We start from the raw sequence: 22,661 nt of genomic DNA on the forward strand, positions 1-22,661 counted from the left end.
TGGCCCCAGAACAGTTGGCTTCAGAACCATCGAAAGAAGGGTTCAGACCCTTTAGGAAGCTCAGTAACAGAACCAATAATAATAATAATAATAATAAAAATAGTAATAAAAAACAGGGGAAAATATACGAGGACTAGCAGTGCAGGTTGATGTGCATGCTAATAAGGCATATGATACAGTGGCAAAGAAACAGAAAAATGGTTGTATAGTTCATCAAGAAGAAGGTGAAATTGTGGTACAAACACAGAAAGAAGATCCTATGACTGAAGTAGGACAAACAACAATGCCTTTGATTTCTGATAATATGACTGGAACAATCCCTAAAAAAGGATCAACACGTAACCCTCATGCAACAACTTCCTTTGTTATTACAGACAAAAACATTCTGGAGCCCGAGATTGGCAAGCAGAGAGAGGAAAAAAAGAAAAGTGAATTAGATAACCACAAAGTCTCACTCATTGTAAATATTTCTGGGTTACTGCTAAGTGAGGAGCAGTTAAGTGTACTTGAGAAAAGTCTAAGTTTCATACCTTTCATACAATCACCACTACATGTAACAGACTTGAAGTGTTTTAGTTGAAATGTTACTTTGAAGCATATATTTGGTAGTAAAGATGGTGATGAAGATATCAAGACAAGTATATATAAAAAAACGAGTAGCTTTGTTCCTGCTATTCATCCTTCAGTGGAAATGTTCATTTGACTTTGTGAACAAGAGATATATGAAAACAGGCAAGGGAATAACTCTAAGCAATATTGTAACTTGACCCAAAAGGAGTTCCAAGGCTTAAATGAACTGAGGCAGCGAACAGATATTGTGATAAGACCAGCAGGTAAAGGTGGAGCTATTGTGGTGATGAGCTCCAATAACTACACAAATAAAATGGAAGATCTGCTTAGCAAAAAAGAAACATACTAAGTGCTAAGCAAAGAAGATCTAAATGTGTTGATAAATAATGTAAAAGATAGCCTGTATGAGATGCTAATGAACAGGATGATAACTAAGGAGCTATATGACTTTTTTGAAGTCTCTCACCCAACTGTACCAACAATTAGTGGACTGCCTCGAACCAACCATGCGTCCGATAGTAGCAGGAAGAGGCTGGGTCACAGAGCCTCTATCTGGAGAATGAATTAAAGGAGCTATTGAGCAGAGCAAACACTGTTATAAAAGACTCAGTAGACTTCTTGCAAAATCTACATGGAAGTATGGAAAATAGATGCTCGTTTGAAGACTTGCTTTTGGTAACTTTGGATGTAAGTAATTTATTTACGTGTATACCAGACGAGTTTGGCATAGAATCCATTTGGAAATTTGCTAGCCCATTTCTATCTAATACCACATTAATTTGCAGTTTACTAGAAATGGTACTGGAAAACAATGTGTTTACTTATGGCAATACTTGTTACTGGCAGAGATGGGGGGTAGCAACGGGGACCCCCTGCGCTAATAACTATGCCAATCTGGTACTTGCCCAATGGGAAAAGGAATGGTTGGATGACACCAGAAATACTTGGACCAACAAACTACTATTGTATAGTAGATTTGTGGATGATATCTTTATTGCATGGGAAGGAAGTGAAACTTCACTCAACAATTTCATTGATTTTTTGAGTATGACAACTACCTTCCTGAAATTCCAGGTTAAAAGCTGACGTCATGAAATAGAATTTTTGGATGTGAAATTGAGTTTAGATCCTGTAAAATGTATTGAAACAATAATATGCAGAAAACCTATGTAGCGTAATCATATGCTACACTACTCAAGTATGCATCCCAGACATATCTTCCACAATACAGTGGATAATCAAGCAGTACGAGTATCAAAACTTTGTACAAACAAAGACGTTTATTTGATGGAACATGAGAAACTGTTGAATGACTTCATGGAAAGAGGGTATAAAGAAAAAAGATTACTAAAGATAAAGAGCAAATATTGAGAATATGTGAACATAAAGGTAGACCTCATTATTCTAAGAGGAGTGACCAAGAGATGAAGCAGAATAAAGAAAGCTGCTCCAAAGAACACAAAGTAGGGTGTACGATCATATATAGCACAGACAATGCAGCTATATGTGGCACTGTTAGGAAATATTGGCCGATTTTAACTTCAGATATTAGAATTAAAGAACTGGTAGGAGAAAACCCCAGCTTTGCATTTAAGAACAAAAAAGAATCTAAAGAGGGTTTTATGCCAAAAAGATGGAATAGAGATGAGAAATGATATCACTCGGGCTGCTCCAACAAGGCCTAACAGAGGTACACGTAAATGTGGTTTCTGTAAAGCATGTGCTTGGATTAACATACAAGATATATTTATACATCCTGTAACAAATAAGATGTATACTTTCCAAGGGCTAGTGAATTGCAGTAGCAGGAACCAAGTATTTGTTGCAACCTGTAGTATCTGCACAGCTTATTATAGCAAAACGAACAGAAAATTCAAGGAACGTATTCTTCGCCACATATGTGATGTAAGAAACAAGGTAGAAACTAATTCTCTCTATCAGCATATCTCTAGATTTGAGAACCACTCTTTTAGATTTATGGCTTTATCAAACATAAAAGAAAGTATACGAGGTGGTGACCTAATGAATAAAATGGAAGCTGAAGAAGCAAGGTGGATTATGGATCTGAAAGCAGATCATCCCCCAGGACTGAATGGGGTAGTACCCCTAAAACCTATACTAAAAGAGCGAGGCCTGAGAAACAAAAAGTGAATATAATCTAAGCTTTCACTTTAAGGAATGATGTCTTCAGAATGGGAGTGGCAACTGCTTTGTATATAAAAAGGAAGTTTTTCTTATTTCTAACAGGATTTGAAGAAGGTTAAGCATAACCGAAAGTGCTTATCCTCTATTTTACTATTTGTTTTATATAATAAAGAGTTTTTTAACAGTCTAATTAGAACTGGGAAGCACCTACTTAGATCGCTGTTTGTATCAAAAGTGCTTTAGCTGTTTTTAACAGATCAACAGTTCTTGTAAGATCTGGTAAGCTTCAACTTAGTTTATCAAGAATGCTTCAGCTATCTTTAACAGCTCAACAGTTCCTGTAAGAGCTAGCAAGCTTCACCTTAAACTGCTGTTTATATTGAGTGCTTCAGCTGTTCTTACCAGCCCAACAGTTCTTGTAAGAGCCTGCAACTTCAACTCTGCTGTTTGTATCAAGAGTGTTTCAGCTGCTGTTAACAGCTAAACAGTTTTAGAAAGCTTCAATTTAAACTGCTGTTTTTAACAGCTCAACAGTTGTTGTAATAGCTACCAAGCTTCAACCTAAACTGCTGTTTGTATTGAGTGTTTCAGTTATCTAAATATTTGAGAGCAAGAAGTTGAAAAAGGGTGATTGTGAGGTGGAATTCAGGAAAGAGTTAAAACAGGCACTGGGGGGCAGTGAAGACTTACCGAATAGCTGGGTAACTACAGCAGAGATGGTAAGGGAGACAGCTAGAAAGGTGCTTGGTGTGACATCTAGACAGAGGAAGGAGGACAAGGAGACCTGGTGGTGGAATGAGGAAGTACAGGAGAGTATACAGAGGAAGAGGCTGGCGAAGAAGAAGTGGGATTGTCAGAGAGATGAAGAAAGTAGGCAGGAGTATAAGGAGATGAGGAGCATGGCAAAGAGAGAGGTGGCGAAAGCTAAGGATAATGCAAATGGAGAATTGTATAAAAGGTTGGACACCAAAGAGGGAGAAAAGGACCTGTACCGATTGGCTAGACAGAGGGACTGAGCTGGGAAAGATGTGCAGCAGATAAGGGTAATAAAGAATAGTGAGGGAAACGTACTCACAAGCGAGGAGAGTGTGTTGAGCAGATTGAAAGAGTACTTTGAGGGGCTGATGAATGAAGAGAATGAGAGAGAGAGAGAGAGAGAAGGTTGGATGATGTGGGGATAGTGAATCAGGAAGTGAAACAGATTAGCAAGGAGGAAGTATGAACAGCTATGAAGAGGATGAAGAATGGAAAGGCTGTTGGTCCAGATGACATACCAGTGGAAGCATGGAGGTGCTTAGGAGAAATGGCAGTGGAGTTTTTAACCAGATTGTTTAATGAAATCTTGGAAAGTCAGAGGATGCCTGAGGAGTGCAGAAAAAAGTGTTTTGGTGCCTATTTTTAAGAATAAGGTTGATGTGCAGAGTTGTAGTAACTACAGGGGGATAAAACTGATCAGTCACAGCTTGGTTATGAGAAAGAGTAGTGGAAGCTAGGTTAAGAAGGGAGGTGATGATTAATGATCAGCAGTATGGTTTCATGCCGGGAAAGAACACTACAGATGCGATGTTTGCTCTGAGAGTGTTGATGGAGAAAGTTAGAGATGGTCAGATGGAGTTGCATTGCGTCTTTGTGGACTTGGAGAAAGCATATGATAGGGTGCCTAGAGAGGAGTTGCAGTATTGTATGAGAAAGTCAGGAGTGGCAGAGAAGTATGTAAAAGTGGTACAGGATATGTACGAGGGTAGTGTGACAGTGGTAAAGTCTGCCGTGGGAGTGACAGATCCGTTTAAGGTGGAGGTGGGATTACATCAAGGATCAGCTCTGAGCCCTTTCTTATTTGCAATGGTGATGGACAGGTTGACAGACGAGATCAGACAGGAGGTCCCATGGACTATGATGTTTGCAGATGACGTGATCTGTAGTGAGAGTAGGGACCAGGTTGAGGAGACCCTGGAGAGGTGAAGATATGCTCTAGAGAGGAGAGGAGTGAAGGTCAGCAGGACTAAGACAGAATATGTGTGTGTGTGAATGAGAGGGAGGATAGAGGAATGGTGAGGATGCAGGGAGTAGAGTTGGCGAAGGTGGATGAGTTTAAGTACTTGGGATCAACAATTCATAGTAATGGTGAGTGTGGAAGAGAGGTGAAGAAGAGAGTACAGGCAGAGTGGAATGGGTGGAGAAGAGTGTCAGGAGTGATTTGTGACAGACGGGTACCAGTAAGAGTGAAAGGGAAGGTCTACAAGAGGGTAGCGAGACCAGCTATGTTGTATGGGTTGGAGACAGTGGCATTGACAAAAAGGCAAGAGTCAGAGCTGGAAGTGGCAGAGTTAAAGATGTTAAGATTTGAACTGGGTGTGACAAAGATGAACAGGATTAAGAATCAGTATATTAGAGGATCAGTTCAGGTTTGACGCTTTGGAGACAAAGTCACAGAGGCGAGATTGCATTGGTATGGATATGTGCTGAGGGGGGGATGATGGGTATATTGGGAAGAGGATGCTAAGGATGGAGCTGCCAGGTAAGAGGAAGACCTAAGATGAGGTTTATGGATGTGGTGAGAGTGGACATGCAGGTGGTTGGTGTGACAGAGCAATATGCAGAAGACGGGAAGAAATGGAAACAGATGATCCGTTGTGGCGACCCCTAAAGGGAACAGCCGAAAGAGAAGACTGTCTGTCACATCTCCTCTTTCTCTATTTCCATGCCTTTCAGACCTTCTGAATTAAAACATCAATTGACTGTCCCCTTTAACTGCTCATACTGTAGCCAATGTTCCTCTAGCAACCCATATTTATCTCTAATTACACCTCAGTTTTCAAAAACAAACAAAACCCCTTCCAAGTCCTTCATCACATTTATCAATACTTTCATTCCCTTTTCCCACCATTTTTTCCCATGATAAAACTGTATTATTATTCACAGGTTACCTCACAACCCCATTCTCCATAATCCTGTTACAGAATTCTTGCATCCTTTAAGTTCTTTTACTAGATTTAATAAAACATTGTCAATTTGTGAGTTTATCCCAGTCAGCTTCTAAGCATTGGCCTCTCCCGAGACATCAATAAAAAAAAAAACACTGCCAACACCAAATCATATGTCTGAAAGCTGGGTATTCTCCAACCTCCATTAGCTGAATAATAGTGCAGCCTGCTTTTTCCAATCCTATATATTCCTTCCCATTTCAAATAAATTTGACATTTATCTTTTGTATGTTGTGCATCCATTTCCTTCCTTCAGAACTAATAGCTAGTGGTGAGAAACATGCAGTAATGTAGGGAGGATCATCATCATTTGATTCTCCCTGACCAGGAATGAACTCTGGATGACCATTTGCTCAACAACTCTTTAATCAATCCATATAGATTTTAGTGATTAATATGCTTTAACTTGTCTACCTTTTCTACCATCTTTACAACTAAATATTTCTCACTGTCACATCTGATAACCTTAGATGTTCTTCGTGTTTCACTGTTGCAGTCATCATCTGTGGGTTATCCCTGCTGTGGTAGCCCTCGTTCAGCCCAAATACCAGAGTCAGTGTTTTTGTGCGCTGGCTGCCATCGCCTGTAGTCTGACGTCAGGTCATCAGTGCTATAAAGCAAGGCAGCCCACATCATTACATCAGTCTTTCTTGCCATGGAGCCTGTAGCAGAAGCAATATGCACGAGTGCCGGTCGATCGCTATCGAAAGTTGAATTTCAACAGAAAACATCTAAAGCTAAGTACCCCATTGGGGACCCTTTTTTCATGCATTAACCGATGTCTGAAAAAGTTAACAATTGCCTTGCCTGTGGAAAGCAGATCCCGCACCGAGACTTTCATTCTTACTGCATCACTTGTTTAGGCACAGACCACAATGTCCCTCATTGCCGGCTCTGTGCCCTATTTAATGCGAGAACCATTAGCCGTAGCGCACTTTTTGTAGACAGTTATTTTTGTGTTCCATCTTCGAATTCTGATATGGCATCCATCAGCCAACAATCTTTTGACATTCCGAAAAATCATAGAGATAACGATAGAGACAGGCCACACAAGGCTAAGCCTTCTGACAACGCTACCGCTAAGCAAGTCGTCAGTTCTCCGGAATTCAGTGAGGTGCTTTCCAGCCCCTGATGCCCGACTCACTATCTATGCAGGCCTCTGCCGAGATGCTTTCAGAGTCTGGTATGCTGCAGAAATCTACTTTCATCTTCCGAGCCTTTGGCTGTCTCTGCCTTGGTTGAGTCTGGAGCCGCGACGCAGGCATTGGCTTCCAAGGAGGCCTTTCGCACTACCGAGTTTAGACAAAAAACAATGTCTTCGCAAATTACTACAGCTTCTCAGAGACTGACAGATTCTCTCATGCCTAGAAGCCAGGCCGCTCCTAGGAAATCTGCTTCTAGCCACCATCTTGCTACTGCTCCCCCAGTCCAAACTCAAATGCTTAAAATGGCGGAGGATCTCATCTCCCGTATCCGAGGTACTCAGGCCCCCACTCCTAAAAGGAAAAGACTTCCTTCTCCAGAAGTTATGAGAGACTAAGACTCTGAGGAATCTGATTATTCTGCTTTTGAAGAGGAACAACATCCCTTAACTGTTTGTGAGGATTCAGATGCAGAGGAATCCATCTCTTCTGCCTCATTTCCAAAGGACCTCTCCTTTGGGGAAACCCTTCACTCTTTCAGGGATCATTTTCAGTGGGAATCTCAAGACTTCCCACAGTCTAAGAAAAGACTTAGGTAGTTTCTGGACCTGCCCCAGCACACACTCATGGCATCCCACCTATTTTGGCAGTGGTGGATGATGTTTTCCATAAATCCAGCTTAGCCCCTGATGCCCTGTCTCCTCCTCCTCCAAGTAAACCTGACAGGTACTACAGAGTACCGGATTCTCACAAATACCTGTACGGGAATCCTGTTGCAGACCCTGAGGTCATTACACAGGGACCCAAAGGAGCTAAGACTAGTTCTGACAAGAATCCTCTTCCTTCTGACAAAGACTCCAGAGCTCTGGACAGATGGGGTAAGAAAGTATACACCTCTGCAACCTTAGCCATCAGGGCACTCAATTGTCAGTTCCATATGTTAAAATATCAACAACACACTTTGGAACAATTAAAACAGAAGATTGCTACCTCTCCTGACTGTGCCGATGTAAAAGAGTTGACAGAATTACTACACTCTGCTTGTCAAGTGGTCAAACACTCATTACAATGTGGATATGATGCCCCAGAAGCCTCTAGCAGGGCAGCAGTAACAGGATCTGTTATTAGGAGACATGCATAGCTGAAGGAGCAACCTCTCCTTGATCATGTCAACTCTAAACTTATTGATGCACCCCTAGACAAGGAGTGCCTGTTTAGGGAAAAAGATGGAAGACAAAGCAAAATCTATGCAAACAGTAAAATATTTCTTAAGCAAACAGGTCCTGGACATCATCACAGAGGCCAGAAGGCCCAGCACAAGAAAATCATATGCAGGAAAATGGAAAAGATTCTGCTCCTGGAAACAATCCAAAGGGGGGCAGTACCTCCTAACCTTCCATCCCTCTCATCCTGGATTACCTAGCAGAGTTGCTCAGTAGTGGCCTGTCTTTCTCCTCTATTAAAATTCATGCCTCGGCCATCTCTCCCCATTATGATTCAGACACACCCCTCTTCTCTCATCCTTTGATTAAGCAATTCTTCAGAGTGGCTTCTAATATCAGGCCTCCCAGAAGGCCTCCCACACCACCCTGGGACCTGAACTGTGTGTTAGAAAAACTAACCTTACCTCCTTTTGAGCCTGCCACTTCAACAGAATTGAAATACCTTTCATGGAAGACTGCCTTCCTACTAGCTATCAGTTCAGCCAGAAGGGTCTCAGAACTTCAAGCGCTCATGGCTGTCAAGCCCTTCTTCATTTTCCATGCAGACAGAGTCTCCCTGAGGACAAACCCCTCCTTTATGCCCAAGGTGGTATCTGATGTGACCCTTAACAAGGCCATACACCTTCCCACCTTCTTTCCCAACCCTCAAAACAAGGGGGAAAGAATTCTACAATCACTAGATGTGCACAGACAACTCAGGCAATATTTGGACCATACTAAGCCGTTCAGAAAAATGGACCAGCTTCTTGTAAGCTTTGCCCCAGGGGTAGAGGGGAAGCCCATTTCCAAACAAGCCATTTCCAAATGGATTTCACACTGTATCCATTTTTGCTACAGATTACATGGGAAACCCATCCCTAAGTCTGTTCGTGTCCACTCCATTAGGTCAACCTCCACTTCTACTGCCTTCCTCGGAGGAGTACATACCAGGGAAATCTTGGAAGCGGCCACCTGGACCTCTGTCCATACCTTTACAAAACATTACCATCTACCCCTCTTTTCTAAGTCTAGGGCAGGGTTTGCCTCTGCAGTTCTGCAGAGCCTCTTGACCCATACCTAGGACTCAACCTATCCTTCTTCCCCTTTCCTCAGCTTTGGAAATCCTCCCACAGGTGATGACTGCAACAGTGAAACACAAAGAACATAGTACAGTTGTGTACACTTACCATAAATGTAGATGTTTGAGTGTATTCACTGTTGCAGTTTTGGTTTCCCTCCCTCCATCCCACATTTAACATCTTCCCTTAGGGGAACACAAGCTTCTCTAGGTGGCCGTTAGCCACCAGGACCACTTCTGTCTTTTCCCTTGTGCTTCTGACTGGTTAGGGCAAGAAAAACTGATGTAGTGACATTGGCTGCCTTGCTGTATAGCACTGATGACCTGATGTCAGACTACAGGCGACGGCAGCTGGTGCACAAAAACATTGACTCTGGTGTTCGGGCCCACAGAGTGTTACCACAGCAGGGATAACCCATAGGTGATGACTGCAACAGTGAATACACTTGAAATTCTACATTTATGGTAAGTGTACACAACTGTACTTTTCTTTAATAGTGGCTGCAGCTCTACCAACTCTTAACTTGCATGGTCTTCTTCCAGTTATACTCTAATCCTCCTGCCGACTCAAGCTTGTGAAATATTTCAATAACTCCAGATAGAATGAGGTCCGGTCTATCTTTAACATGCAGTCATCTGCAAACATTCTGAACTTTTTCCACTTACAAGGGATATTTGCAATAAAATGCCTAACTTGAAGTGCTAGTTTCTCCGTAACTAAAATAAACAGTAGCAGGGATAGAGGATACCCTTGTCTGGTACCTCTCCCTATCTCTATAGTTGGGTAAGTTAACCATTAATTGCCATGTATGCCCTCGCTTTAATGTAGAACATTTTCACCCACCATTTAAATGTATCGCCTAATCCAGTATTCCCTAATGCCTGAAAGAGGAAGGCCCATTCTACCAAATCAGAAGCTTTTCTTATAGCAAAAAAGATGCCTCCTGCACTGGCCCAAGACCCCCCCCCCCCAAGCACATGAAGCAAAGCTCCCCAACAGCTGCTATTTCATCTCAGCTGTACACTCTCTGACAAATCCCATCTGATCCCCATTTATCAAGTTTGAAAAATACAATATTTCAACATCTGCAGTGATTAAAGAGATGAGCCTTTAATCATCTGGTAACTGCTTATATGAATCATTTGTAAGCAAAGCCATTACAGCTCTGTAAAAGATGAGGGCAAATTGCAACCCAGAACTTGCCCATTATAGACCATCACCTTGTGAAGACTTTGTTGATTTGTACAGAATATACCAAGATGAACTGAGAACCAATATCCACCCCCCTCCCCCCAAGATTTTCCTTTAAGACATAGCACCACTTCTTTTATTTCTTCCACTGAGATATCCTTATTAAGGTCTGTACTTTCCTCTAAGGTTAAGACCTCAACCTCCCATTTAAAAAAGTACCTCCTCACAACTCCTTCTGCCAGGTATCACACTGTGAGACCTGTAAATCTCATTAAAATAATCCCTAAATACCATCAGAATTCCCTCTCTATCCACCGCCACCCTCCCTTTCCTGTCTATTACTGACAATACATTGATACTCTTAAGGCTATTACCTTATACTTTCAACCATTTTCTCCTCCCTACACCACCAAAAATCCTGAAGGCTGATCAGTCTTATTTCCACAATCATACTTGACTCTTCTATGTACATTTTTAAGTTTTAGCAAGTGACCTATTTTGTTTGACCTCCCCGCTTCACATCTTATTGTCTGTAACTCCCTTTGTACCACTCTAAGTTCTTCCTCTAATCTCCCTATCACACTCCTTACTTGTCTTCTCCAATACTCTTCTAAAGTCATCACATGGCCTTTCAAAACACATTTCTTGGAATCCCACCAATTCCCCAATATTGAAAATAGTTGACCCCTTCCTGGAATTCTACTGTAAAATCTCTTGAATTAGCCTATGACCCAATTCACTTCTGTCAAGACTTTCCCATGCCACTGACCTTCACCCCTATTAAGAACATATCCGTTCTACTTGGCTGTTTAGCATCCTTCCTAAAAAATAAAAGGCTAACTCCTTTTGGTGTTTCTACCACCATACATGCACCCAGCCATTCTGTCATTCATTCCTTCACCACCCTCCTCTCTCACGTTAACATTTCTCTCTCTTTACATCTAAACTTCCTGTCTGTCTGCCAGTCAGTCACCATATTAAAACTCCCTCCTATCAGTTTACATTTACATTTTGGTAAAATCTGTTCCCATTGTGTATAAATATTTAGGAAAATAAAAGTCAGGTGAATCTACATTGGACCACAGATTGCACCCAATTTCCATTCCTGTTCCAAAATATTCAGTTCCAGTGTCATCCATCTTCCCATTTGATCTTCCCTTACTAACTTGACTACCATTGGAAGTATCTTCCTTATTAATATTATCACTCATCCCCATCCACCTGTACTGCAGTCTGCCATCAAAAAAAGATTTACCCCCCCCCCCAATTTCAGTTCCTCCTCCTCCTCTTCATTTTCACTTCCTGCAGAAACACAATATCTACTCAGATAGGTTTCAGCTTACTCCAGATTTTGCTTCTAATGAGCAGGTGACGTAACATATACCTCCCCTATACTCCAGGTTGTAAGTCTTACCCTCCGTCTTCCCCTAGAACCTCCAGCCCCCTTCTTCTAATACGTTTCCAGGCTAGGTCCAATATGACCAGTGAATCCCACTCCAATCTGTGTCTAGCTCTCGAACCAAAGATTGCATTAGAGGTTAATAGATTTCTCTGCATGACTGTAAAATAGTGCCAAATCTCACTGCTGTATTTTGCAATGCTCTTTCACCATAAAAGTCACGTTGAAGCTCTGTGTAGTTTGATTAGCAACTTTTATTTATACAATAACTGCAATGAACAGCAAAATAAGACTCTCTATAAGAATTATATTACAGTGGAAGTAGCAGCATATATAGTCATATAGCTGGACTGTTTCAATCAACAACACTGAATCAAAACTGAAACAAGAACTGGACCAAATACTGAATTTCTATCCTGAAAATATACATGTCTTACGCCACACTTTACTTTAAAATTTCTCTTGTCAGTTTCGCATGCCTGTTTAACCTTGATTCCTAGACCTTCGTCCATCTGGTAAAGATTTATTTCAGGTGTCACCTATCTCTCCCACCCCCCCTATCTCTGTTAGGTTACTCTGACACACAAAATCTTCTCTAGAGAAACTTGAGAGTTCTGAACATGTTTGGTCTGTATTTGCTTATGTGTATAGTCCTACTGTAACTGCATTTACTAAAGTTGCATGCAAAATGTGAAATGTAAAATGAAGATATGGCCTGTGTCAAAATGGTTGCATTTCAAAGCCTATTTAAAGTGATAGATGTTGTTGTTTGTCTTTCGGCCTTTCCTGGTAAGGGGTCGCCACAGCGGAACTCCGGTTCGCTAATGATTGGCAGTAGATTTTTTTACGAAACACCGAGGTGCCAGCTCGACGCCCAACCTTCAACGAAGGAACGCCCATTTACGCACGCATGTCTTTTGAACGCTATCCAACCGCGGGGAGGACATGCAGACTCCACACAGAACCAACCGCGGGGAGGACATGCAGACTCCACACAGAAGGTACTCCCAAGCCCAGCCGAGAATCGAACGGAAGAACGTCTTGCTGTGAGGTAACAACGCTACCGCCATACCACCGGGGCTATATTTAAAGTGATAGATGTATTTATATAAAATTTCTAATAAAACTGTACTTATGCAAAATCTGTTCTTACAGTCACTTCTGAAGTACCTGAAAATGGGATTTGTTTCTATAATTACCTTATGAATGTAGTATAATCTGCTGTCTGAACTACAACTGATACAGCAACTTCAAAATAATTTATTTTTGCCTGGTGAATAAACTTGCAATTTAATTTTGACCAGTAGGTGTCACCCAAGTATCCATGACATTTTAAGTTATTTTGAAACTCTAGATTTAAAGCAATTTAGCTTTGTGATTTCTGAATTTAATCTGTCTGTTAAATTCTTTAAAATGTTTTATCTCTGCTATTACATATCCTGTGTTAAAATAGCCATAACATTTTGGGGTTAGCCATTTGTAAGCTCTCTCTTCACATACACAATGTGTATGTCTCAAAGCCGATCTTGCATTCTATACGTACATAATACATGTAGTGAAAATTGTGATTTATGCAAACTCCAGATATTTAAATGTAATGCTACCAACAAGTCTGTGTTTGTTTTGTTCCTGTTGTGTCAAATAGTTCACAGCCACTAACCATTATTTGAAAAATAAATGTCTGATTTACTGCTTAGGCAGCCAGTTTTTTATTGTCTTCTGCAGATTTCTTCTTATAGTTCCTACAGCAGAGCTTTCATTTCTTTCTAAGCAGAATTGTTTGTCGGTATGAGATTTTTTTCCCAGCTGGGGTCAGGGTGCCTACTTTTTGGATTCTGCATGATTTTTCCCTGTTCTTGTTGGGATATACTCTTCCACTTTTCCAAGAACAAAATGCCATCACCACTTACACTAATGCTGAGTTATGCTAAATGAAAATGATTACTTTCATATTACTTAGTGTCTGACATCTCTTAACCCCCCTTTAAGTTTGTTCATTTTTTAAAATAAATTAAGATGTGAGAGTTAAGGGGGAGTCGGATTATCTTTCTTTTGCTATCACCTGTATTTGTTTGTCGTTGCTGCAGTGGTTAAGATGTCTGCCTCGTAGCTGCATGGTTTTGAATTCAGTCCTGACCTAAAGCTACTGTTCTTATGAAGACTGCATGTTCTGCCTCTGTGTACATGTTTATTTCTCTGAGTGCGCTAGTCCCATCCCCCCACAAAAAAAAAGCATTGATTGGTTATTCTAAACTGTTGTGGGTCATGACCAAAAATCGTTAGATTTGTAGTTTACTTACCTGGTTAACAAACAGATACATTAAAAAACACATTTTTCTTTGTTTAACTTTTATTCTTCAGAAGGTGTTAATGCAACATTGCTGCTCATATCCATTAAATTTTATAGTTTCAAAAATATAGCTGGTGCAAGGCAAGTGATAGTCCTATAATAACTACTAAGAGGTTTGTTATGATGTGCAGTCTTAAAACTGTACGGTTTCTCTGTGATCAAGAAAAGAACCAATGCACAGTGTGTCTGTATGGATGAAAGTTGCTAAGATTGATGATATTACATCTAGACCTAATGGGAGTTAGAGTCCTTGGCATATGGGTAGTGCACTGTATTTATGTGCCTTCAATGGTGTTTTATTATCGTCAAGCTGTCTGGGCCCCGGTACCAGTTCTTGTGCTTACCTGCCCATCTTCACTACTGCATAGGAGCCCCCCTGTGGTAACACCATTAATCTGTATCTTTTTTGTAAAAATAACTGCAAAAAATGCTGAAAACTGACCACAAGTGGCAAGACAAATCCAAGGAACAAAATATAATCCACAGAGACAAGTTTTAATTCATAAAAACAAGTAGTGTAAGCGCTTTCGTCTTGCTTCTATGAGCAAGACTTCATCAGACAAACAGAACTAATGCAAAATGCAGCTATTTAAAGTGTCACATGCTGAACATCAGTTAGCTTCTAAAAGCAAAAGTTACAAATATTTAAAAACATTTCAATATATAAGTACAAATACTAAATGAATAAGTATGAATAAATAAGCAAGCATGAATAAAACTGACAAAGAATGAACATGCACACTGAGGATGACCTGACTTTAAAAATATTATAAAAAACTTTGTTTAAAAACTGTGCTAAATAATTACTTGATGTGCAAAATGAGCAATTCATTTAAACAAACTACCCACTAGTAAAATCATGCATCCACTGTTACCAGCCTGTCAGTTAACTAATATAATACAAAAAGTACAGAAAGTATAACATATGTACAGCATCAGGAAGTTAAAATTGGAGAATGCACTGGCTAAGCATGTGCACAAACACCCTCAGCATGGTTTCAAGTTTAGGGTGATTGATCAAACTGAACAAGATCCCAAGGGGGGAGACACCTCACCCTTAAGCTAGAACTGTGCAAATTATTATGGCAAATAAAATTGAATGCCTAAAATGCTCCAGGGCTAAATGATTTATGATGTTCATCGTGTTACACTGCTGCAGTCATCACACATGGGTTATCCTGCCCTCAGGCGGTCCCACAGTCGGCCAGAGTTCCAAAGTCTTGGTCCGGCGTCGGTTGCTGTCGCTACTTCCCTGACGTCAATGCGCCAGGGGTATATAAGATGCATCAGATGCCATTTTCCCAGTCTTTCTTGCCTTGTGGTGCCCGAAGCAGAAGCAGTTCGCAAGTGCCGGTCAATCGACTCCTGAGATTTTCGAAGTCGAATTTCAGATCTGAAGTCTTCAATAAAGCTAAGTACCCCATTAGGGAAACTTTTTTCTTGCCTCAGACCGATGTCAGAAAAAGTTAATAATTGTATTTCTTGTGGAAAGCAAATACCTCATAAGGACTTCCACTCTTACAGTATTCCATACCTAGGCCCTGATCACGACATCACTAGTTGTCGGTTTTGTGCTAGATTTAACAAACGTACTATTAAAAGACGTTTTGATTTTGCTTTGCACTACTTTGACCGAAGGTTCAATTATACTATGCCATCGGATCAACTGACGACTGCAATACCGAAAAAACGCAAGGACAAGGATAAAGACAGACATCCGAGGTCCAAAACCGACGATGAAGCCTCTTTTAGGCCAGTCGTCGGTTCGCCGGTTCTCAGTGAGGCGCTTTCGCAGCCCCTGACATCCGCTACCTCAGAGCCACAGGCCGCCTCTGACTCCCACGTGGAGACAACTAGGCCTCTGGAAACTCAAGGTATTGGGCCTACGCACACTAATCCCTCAGATGGGTCCAGAGCCGCTGAGCGGGCATCGGCTTCTGAGGGTGTTTTCAGACCTTCACAACTTACCATTAAAACTACAGCCAAGACAAAAGTACCACTAAAGACAAAGAAACAAGTACAGCATTCTCCTGGACAAGCCTCCATGCCTAAGAAACAGATGCTTAAAATGGCCGAAGACCTCATTACTCTAATCAGGGGGTTCCCATCCCCCTCCTGAGAAAAGGCCTAGGCAGGATACAGACTGTTATTCCTCTGATCAGGTTTCCATTTCCTCTGATTCCTCTTCAGACCAGGGGTACTCTCTACCCCCCCGATGAGGACTCTAATGCTGAAGAATCTATCCCTTCAGCCTCTCCTCCTGAGGATTATTCTTTTGGGGGAAACTTTACATACCATGAGGGAGCATTTCCATTGGGAAAGTCAGGATTACTCAGAATCTAAGAAAAGGCTCAGAGATTTCCTTTTATTGCCTCAGCACAGGCCCCTGGCTATTCCGCCTTTGCTAGATATTGTGGCTGATGTGTTCTCTGAATCCAGCTTATCTCAAGATTCCTTGCCCCCTGCACCAGCCAAGCCAGATAGGTACTACAGAGTCCCTGACTCTCACAAGTTTCTTTATAAAAACCCTTCTGCTGATCCAGAAACTATTTCCCAGGATCCAAAAGGGGTTAAAGCTTCCATTGCAAAAAATCCAGTACCCTCTGACAGAGATTCCAGAGCTTTGGATAGATGGGGGAAGAAAGTATACACTTCTGCAACTTTAGCAGTAAGAGCTTTAAATTGCCAGTTTCACATGCTTAAGTACCAACAATATTTAATGGCTCAATTAAAACAGAAAATGCTTGCAAGTTCAGAAGCTCCTGATTGTAAAGAAATGCAGGATTTATTGCATGCAGTTGAACAGGTTGGAAAACATACTCTGTGGTTTGGATTCTCTAGAGGCCTCTTGTAGAGCTGCAGTTACAGGTTCAGTGATTCGAAGGCATGCTTGGTTAAAAGAACAGAGTTTACCTGATCATGTTAAGGCAAAATTATTGGATGCTCCTTTACAGCATGATACCTTGTTTGGTGTTAAGGCAGAAGAAGTGTTAAAGAAAATGGAGGATAAAGCTAAATCTATGCAAACAGTCAAGGATTTCTTACAGGTACAACCACCTCGATTTAGCAGAAATTGGCCTACAAAAAATTGGTCCTTTCCAGTGTCAGACAGACCACAGAGAGGCAGATACAGATGCGCAAGAGGCAGATCTCAACCCCAAGGCTCAAACAGACAACAACAGTGGGGCACCTCAACCCCAAAAGGAGGTGTGGACAAGTCTCAACCTTACAGGAAATAGTCACAATGACTTTCCCCTTCCTACGCCAAGCACTTCCCTTTTGGAAGCCCCCTTGGGAGGAAAACTAGCACTTTTTTTTCAAAACTGGCAAACAATCACCCAAGACAAATGAGTTCTAAATATTGTGTCTCAAGGTTACAGGTTCCACTTTCATACTTTACCAAGGCTAAAAAGAATGCCAGACCTGCCACAAAATCAATGGGCAGAGGCACAAAAACAAATTTCAGCCCTCATGGACATGAGAGCTATTCAAAACGTACCACAGCAGGAACAAGGACAAGGATTTTACTCAAGACTCTTCCTGGTCCCCAGAAAGGACAAGGCCTGGAGGCCCATACTAGACCTTTCAATTCTAAATACTTACCTGGATATTCCGAAATTCAAAATGTTGACATTACAGCAGCTTCTACCCATGCTGGGCAAGAACCCTTGGCTGCTTACTCTGGACCTCAAAGAGGCATACCTGCATGTCCCTATCAGACAAAATTGCAGAAGATACCTCAGATTCAAAGCTGGTACAATGCACTACCAATTCTCTGCACTGCCCTTTGGCTTATCTACTGTGCCCAGGGTCTTCACAAAGTGCCTGGCACCAGTAATTGCTTTTTGCAGACAAAAAGGAATTCAAATATATCCATACCTGGACGACTGCCTCATTCAAGCAGAGACAAAGGACATTCTTCTACAGCATCTGGCGTTTGTACAAAGGTTGCTAACTTCTCTAGGGTACACAGTAAACGAAAAGAAATCAAAACCCTCACAACAGATTATATTCCTGGGTGCCAGCTTAAATACAACGGCCCAGATGGCTTACCTCACGCCAGACAAACAGGTTCAACTAACTCAATATTTTCAATTACTGGCAAAAAAGTCCCATCTCCCTGCAAGAAAAATTCTGCAGGCCCTGGGATTCATGGCATCCCGCATGCTACTAATACCATATGCCAGACTGCATATGAGGAAACTACAATGGTACCTAAAAAGTGTTTGGACTCAACACTCTCACAGTTTAGAAGCAGTAATACCAATGATTCCCTGCCTACAACAGGAGTTTCGATGGTGGGCACAGGCATGTCACCTAAACAAGGGTCAGCCTTTCACCCTACCCACAGCCAGGCAGACTCTAACAACAGATGCTTCGGATTACGCCTTGGGAGCACACATGGCAGGAAAATGCATTCAGGGAAAGTGGACTACAGACCAGATGCATCTTCACATCAATCAAAAAGAGATGTTGGCTGTTCAAAATGCCCTAACAGCTTTCAAGGACATTCTGCATCCAGGACAATTATTATTAAAGACAGACAACACCACAGTAATGTGGTACATAAACAAGCAAGGGGGTACTCATTCTACCCCCTATGCAGGCAAGCCATGACCTTGTGGAACACAGCTCTAACGTACCAAGTTCACTGCAAGCACAATTCCTGCCAGGAAAGAAAAATACTCTGGCAGACGATCTAAGAAGAAATATTATGGACCCTCACGAATGGAAACTGAATCCACAAATCTTCAGCATGGTAACACAAAAATGTGGATGCCCAGACATAGATCTTTTTTCCTCCCCACTGAATTGCCAACTACAAAGATTCTGCACAAGGACTTATCACAAACAAGCACGGAAAGTGGATGCTCTTCTGTTCAGCTGGAAAAACCTAAAAGTTTATGCCTTCCCGCCTCTGCCTCTCCTTTCAAAGGTACTCCTAAAAGCCAGACAAGAGAAACCACAGATGATACTGATTGCTCCAGACTGGCCATGTCAGCACTGGTACCCTATCTTAAGGAACCTAGCTCAAGGCCCACCATGGATTTTGCCTCAAATTCGACACCTTCTGACTCAACATAGCAATCAGATCCTGCACGGTCAGTTCAAAACCCTAAACCTGGCTGCATGGCAGATTTATTAGTCAAACAGGCAACACCTCTCTCTAAAGCGGTTATGGATGTCATTTTGGAGGCCAGGAGGCCTAGCACCTGGGAAGCTTACTTAGAAAAATGGAAGAGATTTTGCGCCTGGAACCAGGCTCAAAGCCTTGACCCTCTTGTTCCAAACATTCCTCAGATTTTACAATACTTAACTGAGATGCTGGACAGAGGCCTATCCTTCTCATCAATTAAGATCCACGCCTCTGCCATTTCAGCACATTACAACACGGATCCTCCTTTATTCTCTCATCCCTTGCTAAAGCAGTACCTCAGAGGGGCTAAAAACATAAGACCGCCCCGGAGAGCACCAACACCAACTTGGGACCTCAATTTTGTTTTGGAAAAACTGACCCTGCCACCTTTTGAGCCAGCCAATACAGCTGATCTAAATTTTTTATCATGGAAAACAGCTCTGCTCCTGTCAGTAACTTCAGCACAAAGAGTCTCATAGCTACAGGCATTAATGGCAGTGGAACCTTTTATAATTTTTCATCAGGACATGGTTTCTTTAAGGACAAACCCTACCTTTATGCCAAAGGTGGTATCTAGTGTGGCTCGTAACCAAACCATCCATTTGCCAACTTTTTATCCAAACCCCCAGAATAAAGGGGAGAAACTCCTGCATTCTTTGGACATACACAGGCAGCTATGCTTCTACTTGGACAAAACAAAAGCTATCAGGAAAACTGAGCAACTGTTTGTAGCATATGCTGCAGGATCACAGGGCAAGGCTATCTCAAAGCAGACTATATCCAAATGGATAGGGTACTGTATTCGTTACTGCTACACACAGAATGGGAAATCAGTCCCAAATAGCATTAGGCCACATTCCACCAGGGCTATAGCCACTTCAGCAGCCTTTCTCAGAGGAGTACCTACCAAGGAAATTTTGGAGGCTGCAATTTGGAGTTCAGTGCACACCTTTACCAAGCATTACCACCTGTCTCTTTACTCTAAATCCAGAGCAGGATTTGCCACTGCAGTTCTGCAGGGTTTCATAGCCAATCCTAACTCTTTATAGACCAGCCACCCAACCTTAGCTTTGGGATTCTACCCAAGTGTGATGACTGCAGCAGTATAACACGATGAACATAGTACAGTTTTGTACCTACCATAAATGTAGATGTTTGAGTGTTCACACTGCTGCAGTCCAGGTTACCCTCCCTCCATCCCCTCTGAACTAGCTGGCCTTATCTATACCTTTCTATCCTATACAACCTTTGTGGTGTATTTGCTTGTGACTCAAGGTATTGTTTTTATTTTATATGTATTGCCTACCTACTTGGGGGCACCTAACATCTGGTGCAAGAAAAACTGAAGAAAATGGCGTTGGATACATCTTATATACCCCTGGCGCACTGACGTCAGGGAAGAAGCGACAACAACCGACGCCGGACAAGACTTTGGAACTCTGGCTGACTGTGGGACCACCTGACGGCAGGATAACCCGTGTGTGATGACTGCAGCAGTGTGAACACTCGAACATCTACATTTATGGTAGGTACAAAACTGTACTTTCCTTGTCTTGTGTTTTAAAACTGAAGAGTCTGCAGAGGTAATTGATTATTTCTTCTGTACATTAGTTGTTTGTTTACATCACTAGACCTTAATAGAATTACTTTTGCATTTTTTATACTTTCTGTATTTTTTGTATTATATTAGTTAACTGACAGGCTGGGTAATAGTGGATGCATGATTTTACTAGTGGGTAGTTCTTTTAAATGCATTGCTCATTTTGCACATCAAGTAGTTATTTAGCACAGATTTTAAACAAAATTTTTTATAATTTTTTTAAAGTCAGGTCATCCTCAGCGTGCATGTTCATTCTTGGTCAATTTTATTCATGCGTGCTTATTTATTCATGCTTATTCATTTAGTATTTGAACTTGTATTGAAATGTTTTTAAATATTTGTAACTTTTGCTTTTAGAAGCTGATGTTCAGCATGTGACACTTTAAATAGCTGCATTTTACATTAGTTCTGTTTATCTGATGAAGTCTTGCTCATAGAAGCAAGACGAAAGCGCTTACACAACTTGTTTTTATGAATTAAAACTTGTCTCTGTGGATTATATTTTGTTCCTTGGACTTGTGTATCTTTTTTTTCACTTTTGAGATTTAATAAGAATTAAAAAATAAAAGCGGAGAGAGAAATCTGAGATACTGACAGTGGGGCATTGTTACCCAAGTGTCAACTAATGTTCCTTGCATATGTAATTAGACATTAATAACAAAACAGGAAAAGTGGGAATAGCCAACAGACACCACTATACAATTGCTGCCTGAGGATAACAAAGGTAAGGTAAAAAGGAGCAACGGATGTTTTTCTGAATATGGTATTAGACAGTGGTGTATATCTAGTGATGCTTATCTAATGTAATGGTGTACATTTTTCATTTTATGTTGAGCTCACTGGTCACAAATTTCATGTTGTAAGCAGTGTAATGCTTATAAATACTTGTTCTTTGTTGCCTCTTTTTTTCTCTCTCCCCATCCCTGACCTTTTTTCTTCCCGTATAACAGGTGTGAGAGGAGGAGACATTGTGTGACTTTCTGATGCTAACCTTTCACTTTTGTATTTTTCAGGAGGATGAGCTTGCTGTTCGCAGTAGTGAAACTGGAACTGCATTTCCAGCTTTAGTGCAGCTGCGTATCCTGGACCAGAAGGACCCAGCAACAAAGGTTAGACCTCCAAATAATTTCTAAGGAGGATTCACAGCTCCTGTAATACATTAAGTGCTTAGTGATGTACTATTCAAACCTACAGCTTTATTTCATGGCTAGCAGGTTTTATTACTGAGCTTGAACTCTTGTACCTGCCATTTGGCTGAAATATTTCTGCTTTTCTTAATCGGATTTCTGAGATGCTTCTGTTTAATATGCCATTTTTCTGCCTAGATCAAACTATCTGCTTGCTTCTTAAATTCTTGAAAGATGTTGGAAGGCCTGCCGCCTGCTGTTACTTATACACTGTACACTGATTTCATGTGTGCATTCCTAGTGTATTCTTTCTTTTCTTACTTGTTCGTACTTTTTCTGTTTTCATCTCATTGCCTCCTGTTAGGTGTGTGCCATGCTTTTGATAAATTTTCAGAACTGACAATTACAGGAGGTCAGGTCAGAGTTGTCTGTCCAAGATTATATCTGCAGGTGCAGGATGTTGGTGCAAGTTTATGAAAAAGCATAAAAGATACAAAGGAGATATAGTACACTTCATTGAGTCCCAGAAAAGGGAAGCTCACCTTCAGTGAACTGTGAAGATAAAACCATATAAATACTTTAGCTTATGCCAAAGTTGCAACCACATAGTATTTTATGACTTCCCTTGAAATGGGGCATTACTTTGCTGGATCTAAGAGTATATATGATGGATTTGAACAGAAAGAGTGGTCAGTTACATATAAATATTTTATGTAAAAGGTTGATGACAGTAAT

General features: G+C 41.2%; 1 protein-coding gene across 1 annotated transcript in view; it reads left to right on the forward strand.

The window, feature by feature from the left end:
- The window catches only part of LOC122809800 (C-Jun-amino-terminal kinase-interacting protein 3-like), a 1,405,059-nt gene that overhangs the window by 987,367 nt on the left and 395,031 nt on the right, over nucleotides 1-22,661 (forward strand). The window contains exon 16 of the mRNA XM_044081538.1: nucleotides 21,813-21,908. Coding sequence (XP_043937473.1) covers nucleotides 21,813-21,908 — 96 coding nt within the window. The remainder of the gene's footprint in view (nucleotides 1-21,812; nucleotides 21,909-22,661) is intronic.

This window comes from Protopterus annectens, chromosome 1.part1 (assembly GCF_019279795.1).
Source record: "Protopterus annectens isolate FY-2018-M chromosome 1.part1, PAN1.0, whole genome shotgun sequence".
Lineage (NCBI taxonomy): Eukaryota > Metazoa > Chordata > Ceratodontiformes > Protopteridae > Protopterus > Protopterus annectens.